The sequence below is a fragment of the Schistocerca cancellata genome, chromosome 3 (assembly GCF_023864275.1).
Source record: "Schistocerca cancellata isolate TAMUIC-IGC-003103 chromosome 3, iqSchCanc2.1, whole genome shotgun sequence".
Taxonomy (NCBI): domain Eukaryota; kingdom Metazoa; phylum Arthropoda; class Insecta; order Orthoptera; family Acrididae; genus Schistocerca; species Schistocerca cancellata.
The window spans coordinates 431,607,362-431,634,851 of record NC_064628.1 but is presented as its reverse complement, the minus strand read 5'-3'; the positions used below and the strand labels follow the sequence as shown (position 1 = coordinate 431,634,851).

Here is a 27,490-nt window from a genome sequence, read left to right as displayed (position 1 = left end):
TACCTTCCAACACCCTTACAAGCTTTTCAGACTATTTCTGGCCATTTTGTTAGTGTAATAGTGCAACAATGGTGTTCGTTCGGTACGACACGGAGACAACAGACCGAGCAATATTTAATTCCGTATTAGCTTTCAGGATACAGTACATGCTTTCGCGACCCACACACTACAGCAACGATCACCGAGATTTTTTTCGAACATCTTTACAAAAGCTCTTAACCAGAATGATGTTCAGAGTCGCCGTCATATTCCGTTGAATCGATTCTACTTCCTCAAAATACTACTCTCCTGAGAACAGATTTTAAGTTCGCAAAGAATATAAAGCACGCCGAGGAGAATAGGGAGGGAGCTGTTCGAGGATTCCTACCCCCTTCTTGACAAAAACCTAATGCACAAGAACGCTACTCTGGGTCGAAAAACAATGCATAAAGTATAAATATATACCATCGAATTTCTCGTGTACTTTTAGCAGTTCATAGCCAATCGTTAAAACAGAGATAAAGTGAACTGTTTTAGACGTATACTGGTAACTTGTCATTTAACAAGCTGATCTTGAGTTCTACAATACTGTATTACTCTGCCTTGTTTGTTGCGAATATAAAATTACCTCACACAGAAAGAGAGTGATAGTACCCACGGACAGATGCTCTGCTAGAATGAATAAAGAAGAACTGTTCAAAAACATTTCTACTGAATTTGATGTAGACGCATTTGCAAATATTACACGATGCTCAGACATAGGTGTTATAAACGTAAATGATTGGCTGCCAAATGACAATGACACTAGCTACATTTGATTTCTGATGATGAAATTATCGCCATTTGTTCGTCAGTACACAGTGACGTTAGAGGTGGTGAATTAGCTAAGAAAACTGGCGATGTATCTGAAGACGTTATGACACACACACACACACACACACACACACACACACACACACACACACACACACACAGGCAACAACGAAGTCAGACAAAATAGTGGTTGATACGGAACGCCAAGAGTAAAATCTCCGGCCGAACTTCTGTTGGTGAAAAACTTAACTTGACCATGCTGTACATAAATGACATACGAATGCGATTCCAAAGAAATTTACTGATATCTCGAGGTATAAGGCTCACTGTTTTTCTTTTTCCTTCCTCAACATGGTCAACATTAATGTGAAATTAATGTATGATTTGTGTCTTTAGGTGAAAATGAGAATAACGTTTGTTTATCTAACATTTAACCTATGTCTTTCTATTTTCATGACTTTTTCGTTTTATGCACTTTTTCGATTATTCGAATTACCTACAATACCACCTAGCCCGAATAAACAATGTTCCATTGTACAAGAAATTACAGTCTACATAGTTCCATATTTCAAATTTGTTAATGTGGCCATTCTCAGCAACAAAAATTTACTATATATTATTTTTATTATAATATTTATTTATTTTCTACTTATAGAAGCAAGTTTTTGGCGGGATGGATGAGTAAAAACAATGGTATGAAATTTTCAAATCTATAAGTAAAAAAATACTGCAATATCCCAGAAAAAAACCTTTAAACAAGTCGAAAGGCTTCTGAAATGGAAATTAATATTATCTTGCCGCAAGAAAACGGCGTCTGATGCCCTAAAAAGAATACAGTACAATCTCGCTTACTCGGACCTCGACAAATCATATGTAAAATTGACTTTACAGAAGCGCAAGTTTTCGACTTTCGCGGAAAAGAAACAGGTTATTGAGCCCGTGGGCTGTGAAATGGAAAAGTCAAAAAACATGTGCCAAAAAATTTCGGGATTTCAAAAATGGTTCAAATGGTTCTGAGCACTATGGGACTTAACATCTGAGGTCATCAGTCCCCTAGACTTAGAAATACTTAAACCTAAGGACATCACACACATCCATGCCCGAGGCAGGATTCGAACCTGCGACCGTAGCGGTCACGCGGTTCCGAACTGAAGTGCTTAGAACCGCTCGGCCACTGCGGCCGGCTCGGGATTTCGTCATCCACACTAGCGACAGTTCTGAAGCAGGAACATCGGACTGCTGAAAGCTCAGTTAGGTGAGTATCACCGCCTTGACGAAAATTTATTGAAATGGCTTACTCGATCTAGAGCACAAAACTTAACTGTCGGAGATTATATATTAGTCTGGGCACCGAAGGGTTCGTCGCTGGTGAGGGCTGGCTCACCAACTTTAAAAAGGCATAACGCCGTATTTATGAAGATTAGTGAAGAGAGTGCGAGCACTGATGACTTAGTTCGTTCGGCACAGAAAAATGAACAAGGATTATTGCTGGTAAATTACGACACACAACACGTGTTCGCTACTGATGAAACAGGATTTTTCTTTAAGTGTCTTCGCGACTGGAAATGTCGTGATGGAGAATATAGCAAAGAAAGTCTAAAGCTGTTGCTTGCTGTCCTTGTTACTTTAAAAAATGAAAAATCGTTCAAATGTTTTGCGAAATGATTCGCCTACAAGTAAGAAATAAAACAGGTTACACAAGCATTTGACGCATGTCATTTGCTGTACATGAGTTCGAGCATCATTCAAAGGCACGTCAAATATTTCTGCAATCTATTTTATTTCTTACTTTTACACACATAATTTCACAAAACATCTGACCAGTTTTTCAATTTTTTTTATTTTCAAATTTTGTTTAGAGAACGTGATACTGACACCTCATTTGCTATCCTAGCGTCTTCAGTTCTCATAATGCCCCAAATTTAGTACTTGACTCGAAGGAAACAAGTCTGAAAGTCAACTATCACATCATTGCAGCTTTTTGCGCGCATTTTTAGCTAGGTCTCGAAAACATACACTTTTTGAAACCTCATTTGTCTTCCTAATGTGTGCAGTTCTCGAAATGTTCTAAACTAGTACATGATTCGAAGAAAGCCATTTAATAATGAAATATCACTCCAGTTACGCAAAATAGCCACGCCTTGAACAAATGAACTCTTCGACATCCCATTTGCCGTCCTAGAGTCTTTTGCTTTTGAAAGGACGCAACTTTAGTACCTCATTCGAAGGAACCTTTTTTGATAAATATCACATCAATATCACTTTTTATGAGCTTGAAGAGATAAAACCTTTGGCATTTCGTTTACGCAGCTGTTTGTGAAATATTTCATTTTTCTCTCCAATTACTAATTAAGTCACTGGCCAATTTGATACCCTATTTCTCCATTTCTCACTCTTCCTTTGGCTACGAAAATATGGACAAAAATTCACTGTGTAACTTTCCTTAAAATCACTAATTAATTTTTTGATTGTCGCGATTACTTGAAAGCAATTAAATACTTTTTTTTTCAAAACTAGACTTAATGCTGGTCAGTTTGAGACCCCTTTTGTCCATCTCCCACTCTTCGTTTGGCTATGAAAATGGGACAAAAAAATTTCCCTCAAATTTGTAATTAATTTTTTCTTAAATATCCCTATTAATTTCAAGCAATTTTTTTTATTTTGCAAAACTAGACTTCACGCTGGTCAATTTGACAATCCTTTTGTTCATTGCCTACTCTTCGTTTGGGTATGAAAAACCAGACAGAAGACCACTGTGTAATTTATAGGAATCTTGTTTGAGCGGAGCCACAAAAAGGCGTGGTTAACAAAACGTTAAAATAAATAAAACTGTTGTTGTTGTTACGTTCAGCTTACTTTTGGAAAGAAATACGAATGTTATTGAAACTACAGTACTAATTTTTAACTTTATTTTTGTAGCGAATACTTTTATTTCGACTTTGTCCTGAGACTAAGTCCATCATTCAAATAACTTCCGGGAATTCAGCCAGGTAACACTTTCAGCGACCGCCGATATTTCGGCGATAATTCGAGCTTTGGGTTTCAGAGAAATGTAGCAACACTCACTGCAATACTGACCCTAAGACATCCCTTAAAAGATTCAAATTGTGAAGGTAGCAGGGACAAAATTCAGTAAGCGAAGAGTTATCTGCAGCCATACTGCAGTTATAAGAGGTGAAAGGCATGAAAGGGAAGCAGTAGTTAAGAAGGAAGTGGGACCAGGTTGTAGCCTACCTTGATTTTACTCAATTTTATTCAGCCTGTACATTGAGCAAGCAGTAAAGAAAACCAGGGAAACATTTGGAGAAAAAGCAAAAGCTTTGAGGTTTGCCGATAACATTTGTAATTCTGTTAGAGACTACTAAGAACTTGGAGGAATTGCTGAAAGGAATGGACATTGTCTTGGAAAGCGGTTACAAGATGATCAAATATAGTAAAACAAGGATAATGGAATGTAGTTGAATTAAATCAGTTGATGCTGACGGGATTAGATTAAGAAAGAAGACACTAATGATAGAGATGAATTTTGCTATTGAGGCACTAAAATAACTGACGATAGCCGAAATAGAGAGGGTATAAAATGCAGATTGGCAATAGCAAGAAATGCGTTTTTGAGAAAGAGAAATTTGTCAATGTCGAATTAAATTTAACACTAGAAGCGCTGAGGGGGCATTTTTGTCCCATAGCAAAATTTTAACTACTCTCCCTCCCCTAATTGTTTTAGGAGGTGGGTGAGTGTTACGACTTAATATTTCGAATTACAAATCAACGCCGTCAGTTGCACAGTTTTAGAGAAAAAACGAGAAATACCTAGACGAGCCGACGTGACATTTTTGTCCCACTGAATAAACTAAGCGGTGCCGACTGCCACACGTTGTTGGCTTCCTTTATTTGGCCCGCTGCTGCAATGCAAATCTAAAACTAAGTGCGGCGTCTCTGATAGAATAAAACTTCATATGACTAGCACAAACAGGCGCTGTGACGTCACTCGTAGTCACGTTCTAGCGAATGAGCAGATGTCAGCCTTGATAAATGATACTGAAGAAGCTGAATAGGAGGGAGAGCATGTGGACGTATTTCAGCTGAATCTGATTATGATGCGAAATTAATTACAACTGGGAACTCGTATGAATCAGAGAGGAGCTATGAAGATGCCAATGAGTTTCCATGTATACACAGTAGTGGAAATAGTAAGAAACGAAACGTTTCTGAGACTTATATTTTTGTTTAACCAGTTTTTGTTGCGATTGTGTTTTTTCACGAATGATGCTCATTTCACTGATCTGTAGGAGCCGCCTCATTCAAAGGGCAACCACATCATCACGATAACAGAAAAGTTAGTAGAGACGGTTCTGTCACAATGATTTGTGGTTGTGCAGCCAGGACTGCTACGGTTGGCATTTTTCAAGATAACAATAATGCACAGAGTGTAGGTACAGCGAAATGGTGCAAAACTGAGCTATTCAGATGCTACAAGGTGCCATAAATCAGGTAAAAATGCTTTCTCTGTAATTTGTTTGTCGGTACAGAGACTGAATCTCCTGACGGACGTAAGTGGCTACTAATATTGGAACTCCTAGGAGCAGTGGAAAGCAAAATGTTCTTCAGGAGAATTTTGGTCCTTCTCCATAAGCGTAAATGTTTGTCTTTTCTGGTGTCACGTAACTGCTTCAGGAAATTTATGATGTATCTCGTGTTTGATTTACTGTCGACACGGTCCGAGTGGCTAAAAAAGTTAAAACTTGCTCTCATGTTACACGTATATGATACAGTCATAAGAAACTGCCAAAAGTACTCATGATCCGTATACCTGTGTCGATAAGCAGTGTTCCTGTTCAAGTTTAGATGTCGGTTCACTCATTTCAAAACCCAATAAGTGTGGGCAGAAATACGGGATGACTGCCAATTAAGATTCTCAGCGTATACTGAATGCTTTCCCACATCTTCGTAAGAATGAAACTCGTGCTGGTAGTGAACGTATGACTTTAACTAATATTTAGAACTAAAACTAAATAACTGACAGTAAGAGTGACTATCTGTTACAGGAAAATTCATTCCCTAAAATAAAAAAGGATAAGAACAAACTGTAAACGCATCGATTAGAGATGGGACATGTGTCCCGACAGTTGTTTAGGTTGCTCGAAAATTCGGCGGTTCTAGTGCTCGGTCTTTGTAATGATCACATAGATATTGTTGTGGGGAGCGCAAATCAGTGACTGCAGTTTACTGGCAGAACACTCAGAAAATGAAAAACTAGACTTGTCCGTTTTCTTTTGGAGTTTTGTTGCCCGGTGTGGGATCCGCACTAGATAGGATTGACTGAGGACATCGAAAAAGTTCAAAGAAGGGCAGAGAGAGTGCAACGGATATGATACGCAAATTGGAGTGGCAATCATTAAAACAACTGCATTTTTCGTCGCGGTAGGATCTCGTTGTGAAATTTCAATCATCTTGCTTTCTTCTCTGAATGTGAAAATACGGGATGTCTCAAAAGGTGCGCTATAACGAATTTTTACAGCCCACAATTAAGATATTCACACCATATTTGGCTCATGTGAGAAACACACTTGCGTGTGTTCCAGCTTGTCGTGATTGAAGCATTATGACAACGGTTCAAGAAAAGGTTGAGAGTATGGACTAGTTTATTCAGACCAAACCGGAGACGCAGCTTCAAAGGAACTTCGAAACATGATATAGGAAGCAACCACCCTAGCGGATTTCGATATGCCGGTGATACAGGAATTTTATGCAGACAGGAAGCATTGATATGCAGCATCACACTGGATGACTTGGAATAAATGAAGCTAACACAGAACGGATTTGCAAGGGTGATCCAATTCTTTGGTCTCATAGGCCGCCTGACATTACACCGGTGGACTTCTACGAGGATAAGCCAAAGACAGATTCTACCAAAGGCCCGTTAACCACATTAACGATTTAAAGAAGCGAATCGTCGCTGCCATTGTCACAGCTGATGTGAATATGTTGCGCCCTATGTGGATAGACCGCCGTGTATGGATAGAGCTTGAACACAGACGGTGTCGTGCGTGGACACCAAATGCGCACATGTTGACATTGACTGAATGACATAAAAACTTTGGGAGACAGGGTGTCACGTAAGCCAGACATGGTGTGAATATCTTAATTAGTTTGGATGCTGTGACACATTAAAGTTTTACCATACCTTTTGAGACACCTTGTATTTTCTTGGACCCACCTACATAAGGGGAAATGATCATCATAATAAAATAAGAATATCAGAGCTAGCACGTTTTTCCCGCGCGCTGTTCGAGAGTGAAACGGTAAAGAAACAGCTTGAAGGTGGTTCGATGAACCCTCTGGCAGGCACTTAATTGTGGATTGTAGATTAAATGTGTTGATGTAGATATAGAAGTATTTCTATAAAATGTAATCCAGCACGGAAATGAAACGTGGACGATAAACAGCTCAGACAAATATACAATATAAGCTTTTGACTTATCGAGAGCTCGCCCTCTTGTTGAGTACTGCTATGCTGTATGGGAACCTTACCAGATAGGATTGACGGAGAACGTCCAAAAAGTTCAAAAAAGGGCGTCTCGTGTTGTATTATTGTTAAATAGGGGAGAGATTTACACGAATATGATACGCGAATTGGGCTGACATTAATTAAAACAAAGGCGTTTGTCGATGAGGCAGGATCATCTCATGAAATTTCAATCACCAAATTTCTACTCAGAGCGTGAAAATATTTTGTTAGCGCCCGCATGCATAGAGAAAATTTATCATCGTAATAAGATAGGAGAAATCAGTGCTTCTACAGAAAGATTTAAGCATTTACAGCAAGCTGGGTTGATTGCAGGATAGCAGTTTGTGGTTAACAAGTCTGATGTAGAAAACAGCTAAAGTTGCGAAATTTAGTTGTCCTTATTTAACTAAGGGCTGGTTTATGGTATGAGAACCCATTCTTAAATTATCCAAACAAAAAAAATGGTAATTTTTGTTTTGGCTGGAGCCACATTCATGACAAATTTTTGAATACACTGCCAGCATTTGACTGTAATAATTTTTATTTTATTGTTATACGATCCAGATTTCGGCCTTAGGCCATTTTCAAGAACAGAAACTGGAATAAACAATAGAAGTACAAATAATAATAGCAAAGCAACCATAGAAAATAGTGTATAAATACCAAGATTCTTTACTTTATTTACGTGACAAAAGACATCAGATTGGTATGAAATACAAGCCCTTATCGAAAAAGCAAATCCGGTCGCATAGGCCAGATCTGCCATTAGTAAAAATGAAAACGCCTCTAAAACGCCCAAATGCTCATTTGTATTGCAGACTTTCATTTCTGGACCCTACAACACTGCTGTTAAATAAAGCTGCTCACCAGTAAACAAGTATGCGCCACACTACTGTATCTGAGCAACTGATATGGACATAGATGTTTCACAGATCGCCTGAGAGATATCACAGTCCGAACAATGCAATCTGTGTTGTATAAGGGGCATGCAATCGGTTGTGTAAGGGGAAAGATAGCTTAACTGTTTATTTTGCGTGATGATTAATTATCTTGGCATACGTTGGTACATAATAAAGTTTGCATTATATGACACGGAGGTCCACTATAAAAGTTCACAAGGAAACATCGTGAAGTGTCTTATCGTAAAATAACTACTCCCTTATATAGTGCACCATGTTTTATATAATTAACTGTATTACAAGGTAGAAATTCCATGTTTGTTACAAATATATTACGATAAGACACTTCACAATATTTACATGTGAACTTCAATACTGGACATCCATTCCATATAGTGTAAACACTGTCATGTACCTATGAAGGCAAAAATAATTATATTATCAAGCAAAATAAACAGTTCAGCTACATAGTTCCCTGATACACCACAGATCGCATGAGCAGACTGTGATGTCTCCCAAACGATCTTTGGAAGATCTTTTCATTATGTTCATATCAGAAGTTGTTCACACAAAATAGTGTGGCCCATAGATGTTCACTTGTTAGCTGTTTCATATAACGGCTGTGCTAGAGAGTTGGTTGGTTGGTTTATGGGGGTTGAAGGGACCAGACTACAAAGGCCATCGGTCCCTACTATAGAGTTCAGAAATGAAAATCTGCAATGTATTTACTAATGACAGATCTGGCCTGTACGACCAGATATGCTTTTTTCGACAAGGACTTGTATTTCATATCAGTCTGATATCACTTGACATATAAATAAGGCAAAGAAAGATTCATGGTGTCCTGTTTCTTGTTTTTGTGATTTATATTTCTATTGTTTACTTCAGTTTTTGGAATCTGAAAATGGTCGAGGGCGAAATCTGGTTCGTATAGCAATAAAATAAAAATTATTGCAGCACGCAATACAATATTAACATGGTTTGTGTGGTATCACGGGATGCACCATTTTTTCTGTTTGGATTATTTGAGAATGGATTCTGATGCCCCAAACCGGTCATCGATTAAATAAAAAGAACAGTATTAAGCAAATCTGGCTGTTTTCTACATCAAACTGGAAATATTTAAGTGTTAGTTTTTTACCGCTCGTTTTGTACTATCGCGACATAGGGGATAGAGTAACGCCGCGCGGGATTAGCCGAGCGGTCTAGCCGGCACGGTAGCTCAGCGTGTTCGGTCAGAGGGTTAGATGCCGTCCGTAATAAAAAAAAAAAAACTGAGTTAATCGATCAACAATGAACTTAAACGGATGTCTTACAACGTCCGCCCCAAACAGATGCATGCAACGAACAAAAGCGAACAAAATGAGATAAAAAAAAGCGGTCTAAGGCGCTGCAGTCATGGACTGTGCGGCTGGTCCCGGCCGAGGTTCGAGTCCTCCCTCGGGCATGGGTGTGTGTGTTTGTCCTTAGGATAATTTAGGTTAAGTAGTGTGTAAGCTTAGGGACTTATGACCTTAGTTAAGCCCCATAAAATTTCACACACATTTGAACATTTTTTGGATAGAGTACCACGGATATAGTACGCGAATTGGGATCGCAATAATTAAAACAAAGGTGTCTTACGTTGCGGCAGGATCTTCTCATGAACTTTCAATCACCAAATTTCTACTCAGAGTGTGAAGATGTTTTGTTGGAGACCACCTGCATAGGGCGAAATGATCATCGTAATGAAGTTAGAGCTCGCAGGGGAAGATTTACGTGTTGATTTTTCCCGCGCGCTTTTCGAGAATGGTACGCCAGAGAAATAGCTTGAAGATGGTTCGATGGAGTCTCTGTCAGGCACGTAACTGTGAATTGCAGAGCAGTCATGTAGATGCAGCCGTAGATGAACTGTAGTTGCATGTTTCTTCGATTAATAGTAGCAGATTTTTCCCGTGCAAAAAATGCATCTACATCTACATGATTACTCTGCAATTCACATTTAAGTGCTTGGTAGAGGGTTCATCGAACCACAATCATACTCTCTCTCTACCATTCCACTCCCGAACAGCGCGCAGGAAAAATGAACACCTAAACCTTTCTGTTCGAGCTCTGATTTCTCTTATTTTATTTTGATGATGATTCCTACCTATGTAGGTTGGGCTCAACAAAATATTTTCGCATTCGGAAGAGAAAGTTGGTCACTGAAATTTCGTAAATAGATCTCGCCGCGACGAAAACCGTCTTTGCTTTCATGACTTCCATCCCAACTCGCGTATCATATCTGCCACACTCTATCCCCTATTACGTGATAATACAAAACGAGCTGCCCTTTTTTGCACCCTTTCGATGTCCTCCGTCAATCCCACCTGGTAAGGATCCAATACCGCGCAGCAATATTCTAACAGAGGACGAACGAGTGTAGTGTAAACTGTCTCTTTAGTGGACTTGTTGCATCTTCTAAGTGTCCTGCCAATGAAACGCAACCTTTGGCTCGCCTTCCCCACAATATTATCTGTGGTCTTTCCAACTGAAGTTGTTCGTAATTTTAACGCCCAGGTACATCTACATCTACATCCATACTCCGCAAGCCACATAACGGTGCGTGGCGGAGGGTACCTTGAGTACCTCTATCGGTTCTCCCTTCTGTTCCAGTCTCGTATTGTTCGTGGAAAGAAGGATTGTCGGTATGCTTCTGTGTGGGCTCTAATCTCTCTGATTTTATGCTCATGGTCTCTTCGCGAGATATACGTAGGAGGGAGCAATATACTGCTGGACTCTTCGCTGAAGTTATGTTCTCGAAACTTCAACAAAAGCCCGTACCGAGCTACTGAGCGTCTCTCCTGCAGAGTCTTCCACTGCAGTTTATCTATCATCTGCGTAACGCTTTCGCGATTACTAAATGATCCTGTAACGAAGCGCGCTGCTCTCCGTTGGATCTTCTCTATCTCTTCTATCAACCCTATCTGGTACGGATCCCACATTGCTGAGCAGTATTCAAGCAGTGGGCGAACAAGAGTACTGTAACCTACATCCTTTGTTTTCGGATTGCATTTCCTTAGGAGTCCTCCAATGAATCTCAGTCTGACATCTGCTTTACCAACGATCAACTTTATATGATCATTCCATTTTAAATCACTCCTAATGCGTACTCCCAGATAATTTATGGAATTAACTGCTTCCAGATGCTGACCTGCTATTTTGTAGCTAAATGATAAGGGATCTATCTTTCTATGTATTCTCAGCACATTACACTTGTCTACATTGAGATTCAATTGCCATTCCCTGCACCATGCGTCAATTCGCTGCAGATTCTCCTGCGTTACAGTACAATTTTCCATTGTTACAACCTCTCGATATACCACAGCATCATCCGCAAAAAGCCTCAGTGAACTTCCGATGTCATCCACAAGGTCATTTATGTATATTGTGAACGGCAACGGTCCCACGACACTCCCCTGCGGCACACCTGAAATCACTCTTACTTCTTACTTAGATGAATTGACAGCCTTGCGAATTGTACTATATATCGAGTAATCGAATTCCAACGGATTTGTTCTGTAACTCATGTGGATCACCTCACACTTTTCGTTATTTAGCGTCAACTGCCACCTGCCACACCATACAGCAATCTTCTAAATCGCTTTGCAACTGATACTGGTCTTCGGATGACCTTACTAGACGGTAAATTACAGCATCATCTGCGAACAAAACTTATTGGACCGATTGTGTGTGTGTTGATTTCGATTAAAAAAAATTGGTAGTTTGATTCAACAGTGTCGGTTCGGTGCGAGGAGAAGAGACTGCGGCTCCGGCTCCGTCAGCGGACGAGACATGTGGAGCGGAGCGAGGTGTCCGCGCGCGGAGGCGCGTGGCCCGGCTGCCGTAGCGAATCATAAACACGTAACGGCCGACATGTATCTGGGCGCTGAATGAATGGCGAGGCGAGCGCCATGTGCCCCTCCCAGCGGCGGTGGCGCCAGGGCGGGGGCCGCCCGCCGCTGCGACTACTGCAGCGCACCTGCCCACACGGCGCGCGGCGCGGCGCGGCACACCACACCTACTCGGCGCGCCACGCCGCGCGGACGGGCCCACACCATCGATCCCGTTGCTGCCGCCGCCGCACGCCTTACGCTCCGCTCCCGAAAAACCCGAAAAAAATTTTTTTCCTCTCTCCAAAATGGCTCGACTCGAACGGCGCGGGAACTTGGCTTCTGCGACCGGACCACCCCGCCCAAAACGGCGTCCGCCCCCGCCGCTGCGGGTCAGGCCGCGCGCGCGCGCACGCACACACGCCGGCACTGCATACGCACTCCGCCCACGCGCTTTCCTGCGTGCTGCCCTCCTATCGCCAGAGTATACTGTGCTCACTGAATTTCGCAAACTACTTCACCGCGTGGTACTACTCTCGCAAGCGCCTACACTACACATTTATTTATTTATTTTAATTTTTCAATACGCTACGATCACAAGAGCGTTTAACAATGCGGTAACCTATTTCGACCAGCCAGTGCTCGTCTTCACATTGTCAATTGATAAAAGAAGGAAACAAGAATCATTGCAGATTCTATAACGTCTACCAACTATTCGAATAACGACGTAAAAGAATATAATTATACGTATAACGCACACGCTACAAGAGACGAACAAACATTCTTTGTCAACAATACTAATGGCAACAACATATAGAGGTCGAGCATGTACAGGGGGAGTGCTACACGAAGATACCATTCATTGTCAAAACAGCAACCGCGCGAACACTTAACACATTCCTGGCAATAGTAGGAACACCGCCATCTCAAAGAAAACGATTGTCAGGCACATATCGTAACACGAAAGTTCGAAAAACTCCGAGTGAACGTAGTTGAAATAGAACTAACGAGCTAACAGGAACCTAACAGAAACTGTCATTCATAAATAAACCATTCGAGCGAGAGGGAGAACAAAATTTCAGAAGCATAATTAACAAACGCAAATCTGCTCAGAAGTCTCCTCTATAAAATACAAACGTTCAACTACCACGGTAATAAAAAGGCACGAACGGATGACGAGATATTGTAAAGGATTAAAGAAAATTGATGCTAGATTAGGTCAAACGCGCTCCGTGGATGGACGCAAAAGATAAAAGAAAATCGCTACTAAAATGAGAAATTGTGGAAGCGTTGTTCGAAATAAAATAGGCAGCATCATATAGTATCTCAGAAACCGGAAATAAAGTATCATAAAAACGAGTGAATAACAAGTAAATAAACGTGGTGCTTACTACCGTAGCGTGCGTAACCCGATGCGCGCTTGTTACTCTCTTACCAGCGCTACGGTACACTATGCTGGCTACAATTTTGAAACTTGTAAATTTTACTGCGCTATGATTTATATAATGCCACGTATTTCTGCTCAGCACATTATCTACTACGAACCAATGCTTCGTTTGCAAAGACAGTTTATAATCTGTCTTCTATTTGAGGTCCGAAACAAGTAACAAATGTTACGTGGACACAAAAACAGTAAAACCCACTCTTTCTGACAACAACGCCGAGTAAATGCGCTGCATAAAATAAAGTCTAATTTTGCTTTAATAACATAGTTCTCGTACTAAAATTGCTTTGTTTTTGCTGAGTGACAACTATACTGACGACGTAGCTTCTCCAAGAATCGCCCGCTTTCCGACGTCACTGAGTCTATCTAATTCACGACGTGCAGTCTCCGGACAAAAATCGGATAGCAAAGACTCTTTTCTTTCGCCTTCAAACTCAAATAATTATCGAGATTGATGACCTGATCTACAGCAAATATCTGTTTACTATGCGGTCACAGATAAGTACGTGAAGAATTACAGTTTGGTGCGATCACACCTTCCTCAGCCACACAGCAATGTAACATTCCATACCTAGACGCATTTACGCCATTTAAACGTTTTAACAAAGTATCTCCATTAAGTACGTTGTACTGCAAAAGAAATCACAAAATTTAGTGCAATATAAAATTTCTTTTCTAATTGATAACTTTCACTGAATTGCATGTAGATACGCTAAGCTTATGAGAGATAGCTGTAACCATGGCTGTGTATTGACGCCCATACATACATAAACATCGTCTCGATGAATGAAAATATGCTATCTTACAGTTTCCGTTTTTATATAAAAAAAATCACTCCTTTTGTCTTTAGAGATATTAATGTGTCAAAATGTTAATATCTGCAAGAGCTACCTATTTCTCTACTCATGCGATCGACAGCCTTACTGGCCGAATATAGCAGCTCACTATGGATTACAGTTTGCAGTTTTTAAGGAATTATTCGAGGAATGGCTTGCATCTGCTCTGTCCACTTTTTTTCCTAGCTGAAGCACTGCACAGCTTCCAGATATGACTGTTCCTAAGTTATCAAGACAAAACACGTTTCGGAAAAGGCATTAAAAATGCTACCGGTGGCCATATTACTGAGAAAATCGTTCCAGTGAGCTAGAATAAGACATCCTACAAGAAACACGCTCAAAGTAAAACCGCTCACAAAGTTTAAAACGACTCCCCCCAATTTCAGACGGCTTACATACAGAATTTTTAGAAGGTTATGCAAGTATAAGAACTTCTTTAGAGCTTCTTGAGAGATTGTACACGATGACATCACGCTTTCGTTCTCTTTCCGTAGTGTATACAACTAAGTGCCCGACTGTGTCTTTGTACTCATAATAATAAGGCGGACTTGAATAAGTAATTATAACAGACATTAAATACAACGAAAAAAATCATAAAGAGCTCTGTAGTACAGCGCTTATACATCGTAAGGATCTATTTGTCTGCAGGAGGCACGATTACAAAATGCTGCTGAATCAAGTAAATGACAAATATCGTCTTACACTATTATCAAATATCAGTGGCTAGTCGCACAGGAAACTTGAATCCGCAGCTCCTATTATTAATTTTAAGAGGCATAGCACTGGAACCTAAAATCTCCGGGGTCAATCTTAGAAAGCCGGAGTACGTCGGATACACAGACGCGGTAAGGTTTTACGAACTGTAAGTTGTGTTAGGAATTGAAAGCATCATGACAGAGAAAAATAAGGGGCGGCTAGAGTGAGTTTCGACCCGAATAGGTGCCCCACATTGGGAGCTGTCAGGCGGCGAGCGAGGCCACCACGAGGGGTGTCCCGGCCGGCGTCTGACCGCCTAGTTATCTAACAACACACAAAGTAACATGCTGATGCTTTGCTTACCTCCCTTGCCATCACGGCATCTCCTCCGCTGGGGATAGGCCGAGGATGCTGCACCCCCTAGCCTAAACAGCACACTCTCCACTCAGGCTCCTTGTTCGAGTCCCGCGCACGCCTACCGCCGAAATTTGCGTCTCATGACGCGATAGTACTTTCGTTCCGCATGGTGAGTGCTACCTCGCCAACGTGATCACGGCGGACAGAGAGGCGAAACAAGGAAAAAAAAAGCACACCAAACACTAGAAAAAATACACTCACTCCCACAAAAAACCAGTCCCTCGAATTAAAAAAAAAGCACCCGTACCACACCACACACACAGTTGCCCCCTTCACTTAATCCATCATTGAAATCTTCCCGAGAACTAGGTTGCCTTCATACTAGAAGAGACCCCCCCCTCAGCGAAGCAGGCAACCCTGCTTGCGTTGGTTTGCGGCGAGTTGACTGCCATCTGCCGGACGATCGATTCTCGGGGCGCATCTCCGCTAAGACGTGTTCGGGCGGGGTTGGGAAAGGAGGGGTTAGCTGCCGCGAGAGTGCGCTCCGCACACGCACTGGCAGTGGAGGGGCGATCCGAGGGAGACTTTGTTCAAGAAAGTGTTGTGGGGATTCCCTCGTCCTTGCTATGAGATCTCACTTCCTTCGTAACATGTCGCCGTTTCATTCCTGTGTTGATTTTCATTTACAACGAGAAATTTCATAATGGACAATACCATTTTGCTACGAGTAAGCCACCTCAATTGAGATAGAGCGTCCGAACAATGTTTTAAGTACACACATTGTTTATCTTGTTTATTTACGGTGGATGAAGTTGCCGTACGGTGTCAAGATCTCTCACAGTAATGGAAATCATTTCCCTTCCTTTAGAGAACTACGTTTTTTCTGAAGTAAAGTTCAAAATTTTTCGGTAATACGAATAATACTGAAAACATTTTAGAAATAGTATAGACAAACAATTGTCAAATACTTTGCGGTGTATCTAAATTTTTAAGCGGGGATCCCCAGTTGACCGGTGAAAATTTCCTGCATATTAACTTACTCTGTAACAGCTACATTATTCAATTTTAGTGTCCTATATAGGTATCTAGAGTAGTATTTCTATTTCTGTACTGAGGCCTCCCTGCCCTTCAACTGTGAGCTGCGTCAATCAATTAAAATTCGTGTGAATATAGTGGGTAATATGTTGCCTTCTCCAATAGATACGGTTTTATGAGCTGGAATACATTTATTGATACGCAATGTTACTGTAGTATTTTATATGTACAAACATTGTATATCTCTGTTGTCTAGATACTCTTCGCACGAAGACCATTGGAACAATATCCGGTGTCGGAAGATCTTTGGTTCTGGATTTGTTTTTAACCTGACCTGCAGGGATGTTGTGATTGGTTGCGTAGTACGATGTGTCAAAATATGATACTGAGAGGCGTGGTGTTGCAGTACAAGAAATGATAACAATGTAAACTGTTGTTGAGCGTCATGAAGTGTGGTTGACTGGCAGCTTCAATTTTAAAATGTAGGAGTTAGTCCGCATCCCAAATGGGAGCTGGAAAACTCAACCGTATCTAACAGGTGCAGTAGCTTGACGTATGTACCAACTTTTAGTGTTACTATACAGTTATAATGCTATTTTCACGGAACGTTGCCGGTAAGTATACTGTCGTATGAGAAACATAATGACATGTTGGTTGATTGCAGGAATAGGTGGATATTTTTAATCGGTTCGAGGGAAATTACTTCGAAAATTTTGAAGCTTGTTTTTCTGATTCCAAGTTCAAATTTTATGAAACCACATATAGATATATGATGTAGAAGTATCTGAACAAACTATCCTCCTGTAATGTAAGACTTACAGTTACGGATAGCAACTGACGAATGACATTATCTGAAGCTGAATGTTTTGTCCCATCATGATAGGCATTTTCTGATTTTATAACTGTGTAGCAGTGGAAAAATTCAATTCTTGATCGAAGGTGTTTTAATACTTTGACATACAACATTGACTTTAGGCTATAAAATCGAGGTTAAGAACCATTAGAATCATCACACCAATCTCTTGTTTTGGATAATTATCTGATTAATAATTGAATTAGATTCTTCGCATGCTGTGACCAGAAGGGGCTGTACTATAGTTACAATAAGTGGGGAATTTCTTAGAACATAATGTAAGAAAACAATAGTTAGTATTGTCCTCTATTACAGCATCCACCAGAGTGACCGAATATGTGTCTTAGAAATTAAATAAAGTATCCCAGACATCTACACACACAGGCCATAACCAGATTTTTGCAAAGTAAAACTTGAGTCATTGTAGGCGTACATTTAGTCTGAAGATTGTTGTTGAATAGCCCTATCATTGCAACAAGTGAGTCCATGAGAACTTAAGATGTGTGTGACTTAAGTCACCAAGCCCCCCCCCCCCCCCCCCGAACTATGTCTTTCCACCGACCCAAGCATTTACTCCTTTCTTGCTGCAGAAGGAACATAAAACTTCTCAAAGCTGCAATTAATATTTCCTTATAAAGTGTTTGGGCTTAACTTGTGTATTGCACCCCACCCCTGAAATCATGATTGTGGTGGAAAAACTAATCTGCAATGCAGCTGGGGTGATAAGCATAAAAACGGCAGTAGACTTTCATATAACATCAAGATGATGTCATTAAAGAAACAAATTTTTGCACTGCTATGACATTCCTTATTTTGAACATGGTTTGCATCAGAGTACTGTTTGACAACATTTATGTAATACTTAAGCACAAGCTATGTAAATATTAAGAAGTGGTGAGGCAGTTATACCAACAATGAATACCATATTACAAAGGACAACTAAAACAAGTAAAAAGAATTATATATTCTGCAAACTAGATACAGAAGAAAGTCTCACATCCCAATGAAGGACTTGTGGACAGGAGTGGTAGAGAAACTATGGCTCAAGTGTAAAAGAAAGTTGACAATGCACTGGATAGGTATTTGCCCAGTAGAACATTTCATGATGGAACCCTCCTTGGTATAGTCATTGTAAAGAAACGGTGGCTACTGTGTAACAGGTATAGATAAAGCATATGCCTACATAAAGAGAGGTGTTGAATGAAACACATTTATCCGTCAAGAGAGAGCACTGCCTGAAGACGTTAGTGACTAGTGTAGAAAAATATTGTTGAAAGATCTTTCGCAAAACCTAAATGAATTCTGTTTGTATGTAAGGGCTGTTTGTGGCACCGAAGTTAGTGTCAGGTTATGGACAAAACAGGAAGAGAAATTGAGGGCAGAAAAACAAAAGCAGGAATGCTTAACTCTGTTGTGTCGAGAAACAGCTGAAATAATTGAAATTGATCAAAGCACCAGGGCCCAACGGAATCACTATCAGATTGTACACCCAATTTGTGGCTGAGTTAGCCCTTCTGTTAATAATAATATATCGTAGACCCCTTGATGAAAAACTGTGCCCAGTGGTTGGAAGAAAGCACAGATTACACCCATCTACAAGAAGGGTAACAGAAGTGTTCCACAAAACTGCAGCCAAATATCTTTGACATCCATTTATTGTACAGTCTTAGAACATATTCTGAGCTCATACATAAAGAGATATCTTGTACAGAATGACCTCCTCCATGTCAACCAGGATGGATTCCGAAAACATCTATTATGTCAAACCCGGCGCACATTTTTCTCGTGTGGCATGCTGAATCCTTTCGATCAAGGCAGTCAGGTAGCTGCAGTATTTCTAGATCTTGGAAAAGAATCTGTCTCAGTACCACATGTACACTTGCTATCAAAAGTACAATCGTATGAGGTATCAAGCAACATTCATGACTGGATTGTGTGTGTGTGTGTGTGTGGGGGGGGGGGGGGGGGGTAGAGGAGGGGGGTTGCAGCAAGTTTTACCTTGGAAAAATCTTGTGTTGACTTCTGTGTGTAGGTATGTGGGAAATTTTTAATTAATTTCTAGATACACATTTGATCACATAGGTGGAAGCAGTAAATACTATTGTTTTCTTACACTATGTTGTAAGAAATTGTCCACTTATTCTAACTGTAGTTAGCCTATTCTGCTCACAATATGTGAGGAATCTTATAGGTGTTCGAATGTCTTATCAGCGACAAAGATGAAAGTTTCCCAATATTGAGAATAATACAATTACTGTATTTCATGGTTCTTCTATATATTCATTTTTGTCAGAGTTGTGTAATGGATCACTCTTATCAAAATTGTTTAGAGAACACAGGGAGAGATCCGATATTAAAGATAACACATGCAATCATTTTCAGTCCAAAAATATTCTGCAGCAAAAGGGCATCATATGAGATTATGAGTGGAAGTATCACTTGATGTGTCGTGTGGATTACAGTAACTGACATTAATGCAAAACAAAGTGTATGAGAGGTTCTTACTGTGATTGTAAAGAAGTATTGTCATGTTGAAAATATCCTTATTTGTCTCACGTGTAAATTTGTCTCACGTGTAAATGGTAAAATTAGGGCTGTCAGTAAGTATAGTAAGTCTGCCCCTGTGCAGTATAACACATCTCCACTGAGTCAAAAAAAATCCATTGTCTCCCCCTTGCTTACTAGAGGGTAGGTGAAAGAGTAATAAATATTAGATCTCACGGAAGAAAGAGTGCTCTGTGTTAGGTTACAGTTGCTGCAATAATAGCTTTTGATTTGAACAAGAATTCTAGATGTTATTGGAGAGATTTCGAGAACAACTTACACCAACATAATGCTAAACAATTGAAAAGAAAGTGAATCATAAACAGTGTGATACCATGTTGAACCCTGAAGCATCATTAATGTGGTGGGTATATGAATAGGATCACTAATGATACAAAAACAGAAGAAGTAGACACTTGACTAATTCCTTACTAGACAGATATCTTCAGGTTTCACTGATCCAAATATTCTGTGTCTTTTGTCCTCTAGGGTTTCGCATTAGAAGATTAAATGGGGTGTGGTTCCATCCTCCTCAGTGCATATTCTAGATTTAGTCTTCTTGTATATCCATCGTGTGTAGGTGTTTCTTAAAGTTCCCGTGGCCAGTCATGAGTCCTATCATGAGTTCAGTCTCTTCCCTGTTGAAGTTCAGAATTACAGAACTTTTCCTGAAACATGGCCCTTTAGATTAATTGGTTTGTGATGTTTTTGTTTCTGGTTTGTAGTCAAATATTCTGTGTGCTGCCTCTTGTTCCAGCTATATAGTTGTGACTTTACCATTGCCCTAGTGATGATTAGGACAGGCTCTGCTCCAATAAATCAAGTTGTCATGCCTGTCCTGTCCATTCTATCAGCTTGTTCATTCCCACTAATTCCTGAGTGATCAGGGACCCACAGCAGCCTTACTCTGTGGCTTTCCCCTAGTCTCACAAGGGCTTCGTAGCATTCCAGAACAATTTTTTATTTCAATGTAGGGCCTGAGAGAGACTTCAGAGCAGCTAGGCAGTCCAAATAAGTATATACACTCCTGGAAATTGAAATAAGAACACCGGGAATTCATTGTACCAGGAAGGGGAAACTTTATTGACACATTCCTGGGGTCAGATACATCACATGATCACACTGACAGAACCACAGGCACATAGACACAGGCAACAGAGCATGCACAATGTCGGCACTAGTACAGTGTATATCCACCTTTCGCAGCAATGCAGGCTGCTATTCTCCCATGGAGACGATCGTAGAGATGCTGGATGTAGTCCTGTGGAACGGCTTGCCATGCCATTTCCACCTGGCGCCTCAGTTGGACCAGCGTTCGTGCTGGACGTGCAGACCGCGTGAGACGACGCTTCATCCAGTCCCAAACATGCTCAATGGGGGCCAGGGTAGTTGACTTACACCTTCTAGAGCACGTTGGGTGGCACGGGATACATGCGGACATGCATTGTCCTGTTGGAACAGCAAGTTCCCTTGCCGGTCTAGGAATGGTAGAACAATGGGTTCGATGACGGTTTGGATGTACCGTGCACTATTCAGTGTCCCCTCGACGATCACCAGTGGTGTACGGCCAGTGTAGGAGATCGCTCCCCACACCATGATGCCGAGTGTTGGCCCTGTGTGCCTCGGTCGTATGCAGTCCTGATTGTGGCGCTCGCCTGCACGGCGCCAAACACGCATACTACTATCATTGGCACCAAGGCAGAAGCGACTCTCATCGCTGAAGACTTTACGTCTCCATTCGTCCCTCCATTCATGCCTGTCGCGACACCACTGGAGGCGGGCTGCACGATGTTGGGGCGTGAGCGGAAGACGGCCTAACGGTGTGCGGGACCGTAGCCCAGCTTCATGGAGACGGTTGCGAATGGTCCTTGCCGATACCCCAGGAGTAACAGTGTCCCTAATTTGCTGGCACTGCGTAGGATCCTACGGTCTTGGTGTGCATCCGTGCGTCGCTGCGGTCCGGTCCCAGGTCGACGGGCACGTGCACCTTCCGCCGACCACTGGCGACAACATCGATGTACTGTGGAGACCTCACGCCCCACGTGTTCAGCAATTCGGCGGTATGTCCACCCGGCCTCTCGCTTGTCCACTATACGCCCTCGCTCAAAGTCCGTCAACTGCACATACGGTTCACGTCCACGCTGTCGCGGCATGCTAGCAGTGGTAAAGACTGCGATGGAGCTCCGTATGCCACGGCAAACTGGCTGACACTGACGGCGGCGGTGCACAAATGCTGCGCAGCTAGCGCCATTCGACGGCCAACACCGCGGTTCCTGGTGTGTCCGCTGTGCCGTGCGTGTGATCATTGCTTGTACAGCCTTCTCGCAGTGTCCGGAGCAAGTATGGTGGGTCTGACACACCGGTGTCAATGTGTTCTTTTTTCCATTTCCAGGAGTGTATATTACAATCCTTGTAGCATCTGTGCAAATTCTCCTTTGTGGCACACTCTGATACCAAATATTTCTACATGGAATACTGCAGCCCTCTTCCTGCCCACAATAATTAACTCACTCTTCATTGCATTAAATTTCATATTGTATAAACCACCCTCCTATGCCAACACGTCTAATGACAGTGAAGAAGTCTTCTTGGTTTTTCAGCTGAGTCAAGGCATCGTTCTGCAACAATGTTTTGACAAATTTCCTATTCATCATTTTTGATCGAACTTTGTCTAAAGATGACAAATAGGAAACTTGTCAAAATGTTGCCGCAGGGTGACACCCTGACTTGGCTGACAACGTAGGGAGACTTCATCACAGTAATTAGATATGTTGGCATAGGTGGTTGGATTATATAATATTAAATTTAATGTGGTGAGGAATGAGTTAATTATTGCATGCACAAAGTGGGAGAAGGCTACCTCAGGAAACATGATGGCAGGGGAACAGTTGAAAGAAATTCATAACTTTAAGTGTCTTGGAAGCATGCTGGAAACAAGTGGAAGAAATTATTAGGAATTTGATGGGAGGGAGATAAGCAGTAGCATGTTTATGAGAAGTGTCAGGAGCATAGTGTGGGTTGATGATATTTTGCAGAAGACCAAGGAAATAATACTGTGGTCTATCCTGACCTATGGTTCTGAAAGCTGGACAGTGAAGGAAAAAAAAAAAAAAAAAGAGAGAGAGATATAGGCATGTGACACTGAATTTCACAAAAGCAGTGTGGTACTAATGAGGTTGGACAGAATAAGAACTGGCCACCTTTACAAATAAAGATAGAAGCAGCAAGACTTTAGTAGTACGGACATGTAAAGAGAGTGCCATGTGGTAGAACACCAAGGAAGATGCATGAATTAAGGCTCGAAGGCAGCAGATCAAGGGATGTTTAGTTGGAAGCAGTAGAAGAGAATATGTGGAGAAAAGGAGATTAACGGAACAGGGATGAAAAAATAGCTATGGGAGGGTATAGGAAAATGGGGAGACACACAAAATGGGGAGACGTGTGTGCATACTGAGTTCCCTAACTCTGCACTCCCAGTATTCATTTACTAGACTCAAAATTACTGTGTTCCTGGAACTTGCTATTTTGACAGGCTCTCTGACTTCATGGTTCACTCACCTTCTAAAGCATAAAGAGTTTGGAGAGATGTGTGAACAGTGCTGAACCTCAGCAGAGTTATATCTACAGCAGTCTTCACCCAGTATCTATAGCAGTCTTCACCCAGGTCTGACAGCTTTTAAATCACAGATTATGGGAGCATCACAACCAGTTTGCAGGCTTATGATGTGCCAGTAGGCGCTTGTCTCAGTATTGTTGTTAAACAATCAGTCTGTCTTTTTGTCACCCATAACACGTTTAGTGCAAGGGATAGCAGATTTTGACTTGCCATATTGTGCCTACATTGTAGGTTGGTGACAGCTAATCTGTATTGTTTTGTATAAACAAATGCGGGAAGATTGTTGCCAACTGAGCAGTAACAGCTACATGGCATGAATATCTGGGTTGCACGCTTTGATGTCTCCTGATTGGTTTCCTTAACCCTTCCTAATTAAGAGCTTTCACTCATAAAGAAAAGGAAGTGGGACAGACTTCATTATGTCTTTACAAATGTCTGCTTTTGTATGTGTGGATGGATATATGTGTGTGTGTGTGTGTGTGTGTGTGTGTGTGTGTGTGTGTGTGTGTGTGTGCATGAGTGTATACCTGTCCTTTTTTCCCCCTAAGGTAAGTCTTTCCGCTCCCGGGACTGGAATGACTTCTTACCCTCTCCCTTAAAACCCACATCCTTTCGTCTTTCCCTCTCCTTCCCTCTTTCCTGATGAAGCAACCGTTTGTTGCGAAAGCTTGAATTTTGTGTGTATGTTTGTGTTTGTTTGTGTGTCTATCGACCTGCCAGCGCTTTTTTTTTGGTGAGTCTCATCATCTTTGTTTTTATATCTAAAAACAAAGATGATGTGACTTACCAAATGAAAGTGCTGGCAGGTCGACAGACACACAAACGAACACAAACATACACACAAAATTCAAGCTTTCGCAACAAACTGTTGCCTCATCAGGAAAGAGGGAAGGAGAGGGAAAGACGAAAGGATGTGGGTTTTAAGGGAGAGGGTAAGGAGTCATTCCAGTCCCGGGAGCGGAAAGACTTACCTTAGGGGGAAAAAAGGACGGGTATACACTCGCACACACACACATATCCATCCACACATATACAGACACAAGCAGACATATTTAAAGACAAAAACTCTTTGTCTTTAAATATGTCTGCTTGTGTCTGTATATGTGTGGATGGATATGTGTGTGTGTGCGAGTGTATACCCGTCCTTTTTTCCCCCTAAGGTAAGTCTTTCCGCTCCCGGGACTGGAATGACTCCTTACCCTCTCCCTTAAAACCCACATCCTTTCGTCTTTCCCTCTCCTTCCCTCTTTCCTGATGAGGCAACAGTTTGTTGCGAAAGCTTGAATTTTGTGTGTATGTTTGTGTTCGTTTGTGTGTCTGTCGACCTGCCAGCACTTTCATTTGGTAAGTCACATCATCTTTGTTTTTAGATATATTTTTCCTTCGTGGAATGTTTCCTTCTATTATAATGACATCTTTGTTTTTATATATATATACGAAAGTGCTGGCAGGTCGATAGACACACAAACATATACGCAAAATTCAAGCTTTTGCAACAAACGGTTGCCTCATCAGGAAAGAGGGAAGGAGAGGGAAAGACGAAAGGAAGGGGGGTTTAAGGGAGAGGGTAAGGAGTCATTCCAATCCCGGGAGTGGAAAGACTTACCTTAGGGGGAAAAAAGGACAGATATACACTCGCGCGCACACACACACACACACACACACACACACACACACACACACACACACACATATATCCATCTGCATACCTGTCCTTTTTTTCCCCCTAAGGTAAGTCTTTGCGCTCCCGGGCTGGAATGATTCCTTACCCTCTCCCTTAAAACCCACATCCTTTCGTCTTTCCCTCTCCTTCCCTCTTTCCTGATGAGGCAACAGTTTGTTGCGAAAGCTTGAATTTTGTGTGTATGTTTGTGTTCGTTTGTGTGTCTGTCGACCTGCCAGCACTTTCATTTGGTAAGTCACATCATCTTTGTTTTTAGGTATATTTTTCCCACGTGGAATGTTTCCTTCTATTATAACCATATATATATATATATATATATATATATATATATATATATACTGCAGCCTGTACATGTAACAAACCTGTCTAATATAGGAGCCATGTTGTTAAAAGAACATTAATATTTGGTGAAACTTATGTAAAATTGATTTTGTATGCCGAGGAAAAATATATATACGCCGGATGAACACAAAGTAATATACAACCATTTTTTTCTGTCTTGATATTCTAGCTGGAATGTTGCAATTTTAGCACAAATATAATGGAAGTTTTGCACTACAGAGGGTATTTTGTTTTCATGTGCAGCTGTAGTGAGAGAAGCTTGCACTGCAAAACAAGCATGGCACACATGTTACGGTTGTCATCTTGCGAAGAGGAGCGAAATGTAGTTAGATATATGTGGGACAAAGGACATGAACTGTGCAAAATTCACAGAGACATGCATGGCGTGTATAGGGATGACCGTATGTACTGTAACAAAGTCTCCAGCTTGTGTTCATTCTTCCAAGAGGCCTGTGTGAATCTTAGTGATTCAACACGCTCCAGGCGGCTGGCAACAGCTGCAACCCTGCAGAGTAGCAGAGCAATTGAGGCAGCAATTTTGAATGACTGGTGTGTACAACTGTGAACCATATTACAGCAGTTCAACATTTTCTATGACACAATGTACAATATTGTTCATGACAAATTGAAATTTTGTAAACACAAGGGCCAGTGAATGATCACAAGTTTGGATCAAGTTATCCCCCCCCCCTCGCCCCCCCCCCCCCCCCCACAGAAGGGCATGACTTTCTGAAAGGAATCGTCACTGATGATGAGTTGTAAGTGTACCACTACATGCCCGAAACCAAGTGGTCCTCTATGGAGTGGAAATGTGCTGGTTCTCTAATATGGAAAAAAAGTGACTTAGTCTGGTAGGAAAGTGCTTAGCAACATTAATGCTGATGGTGTCAAACTTCTTCATGCCAATGCTCACCCCCATGTTGCTGTTCCTGTTCATGAGAAAATCCCCAAATTTGAGCGGGAGATGCTCTAGCATCCACTATACAGTCCGGTCTGTGCACTGTTGGACATTCATCTGTTTGGTCCCGTGAAGATATTTCATCGGCCAGTGCTTTGCGATGGATGTGGAAGTGAAATCAGCAGTCTGCGGATGGCTGTACTCCAACAAAATGGACTTCTGTGAAGAGGGCATATTGAAATTGGTACCATGATAGGAGAAATGTGTTGAGAGGATTGGTGATTGTGTAGAATAGTAGGTAAAAGATATAAGTTCATCTGTGATTTTGGTTTTGTTGCTCTTAAACTTTCTGGTAATAAAATTTTGTGTGTTATTGTCTGATTTTCACTCGTGGATACCTGTTGTGGTTGCCACAAGTAAAGCAAATTTAAGCACACTTTGCTTGTGAAAGTAATAAATATACAAAATTGATTGCAGAGAGGCACTGTCTTAGCCATCTTGGGCATAATGTGGATAATTGTTTGATGGAAGACCATATGTTGTTCATTTTTTCTTACAGGACTTAATCGTTATGATACGGGTGAACCTGAAACTTATGCTGTTCCTCCTATGTATTATTGTGATATGTATGATACTACCTTTGTGGATGAAGTGTGGGGAAGCTGTATATGCCAGAAAATCTCATTCTGTTGATTGGAACAACAAGAAACCTTCAAATAGTGTTCCAGTAAGTGCCTTTTGTTACTGTGTTTGGTGTCTTATTAAGTGTTTTGTCTTGTGGGTTTGTGTAGTGATTTTGTAACTTCTGAACATGTTGTCACTGTTCCAGGGTCTAGGTGCAGGTGATTTGCTGGATCATGGTACCGACATACAGGGCTTTGAAGAAATTGACTGCAGTATTAACGGTGAATATACAGTGAGCTGCAGGAAAGAAGGGGGAGAAGTATATGTACCATTTTCATTTCTCAATAAATATTATGAGGTATGTTTTTATAATGCACTGTGCCTTAATCTCATAACTCAAGAAATAATAATCATTTTCTTCACTTTATGAGTTATCTGTTCTCATTTCTGTTCAGATCTTTATATGTGAATTCTGCTATGTGACATATATTCTAAAGCTGATTTGGGACGC

General features: G+C 41.2%; 2 protein-coding genes across 3 annotated transcripts in view; one reads left to right on the top strand and one right to left on the bottom strand.

The window, feature by feature from the left end:
• Positions 1 to 15,660, bottom strand: part of LOC126176736 (uncharacterized) — a 598,867-nt gene extending 583,207 nt beyond the window's left edge. For both annotated transcript variants that reach the window (XM_049923905.1, XM_049923906.1), the window contains exon 1: positions 15,390 to 15,660. Coding sequence is in view for 1 of the 2 variants with exons in the window: in XM_049923906.1 (XP_049779863.1) it covers positions 15,390 to 15,401 (12 nt within the window). In the remaining variant the exon portion in view is untranslated. The remainder of the gene's footprint in view (positions 1 to 15,389) is intronic.
• A 1,101-nt stretch (positions 15,661 to 16,761) lies between these two features.
• Positions 16,762 to 27,490, top strand: part of LOC126175173 (D-glucuronyl C5-epimerase B) — a 131,816-nt gene continuing 121,087 nt past the window's right edge. Inside the window, exons 1-3 of the mRNA XM_049921763.1 lie at positions 16,762 to 16,956; positions 26,915 to 27,082; positions 27,185 to 27,337. Coding sequence (XP_049777720.1) covers positions 26,927 to 27,082; positions 27,185 to 27,337 — 309 coding nt within the window. The 5' untranslated portion in view covers positions 16,762 to 16,956; positions 26,915 to 26,926. The remainder of the gene's footprint in view (positions 16,957 to 26,914; positions 27,083 to 27,184; positions 27,338 to 27,490) is intronic.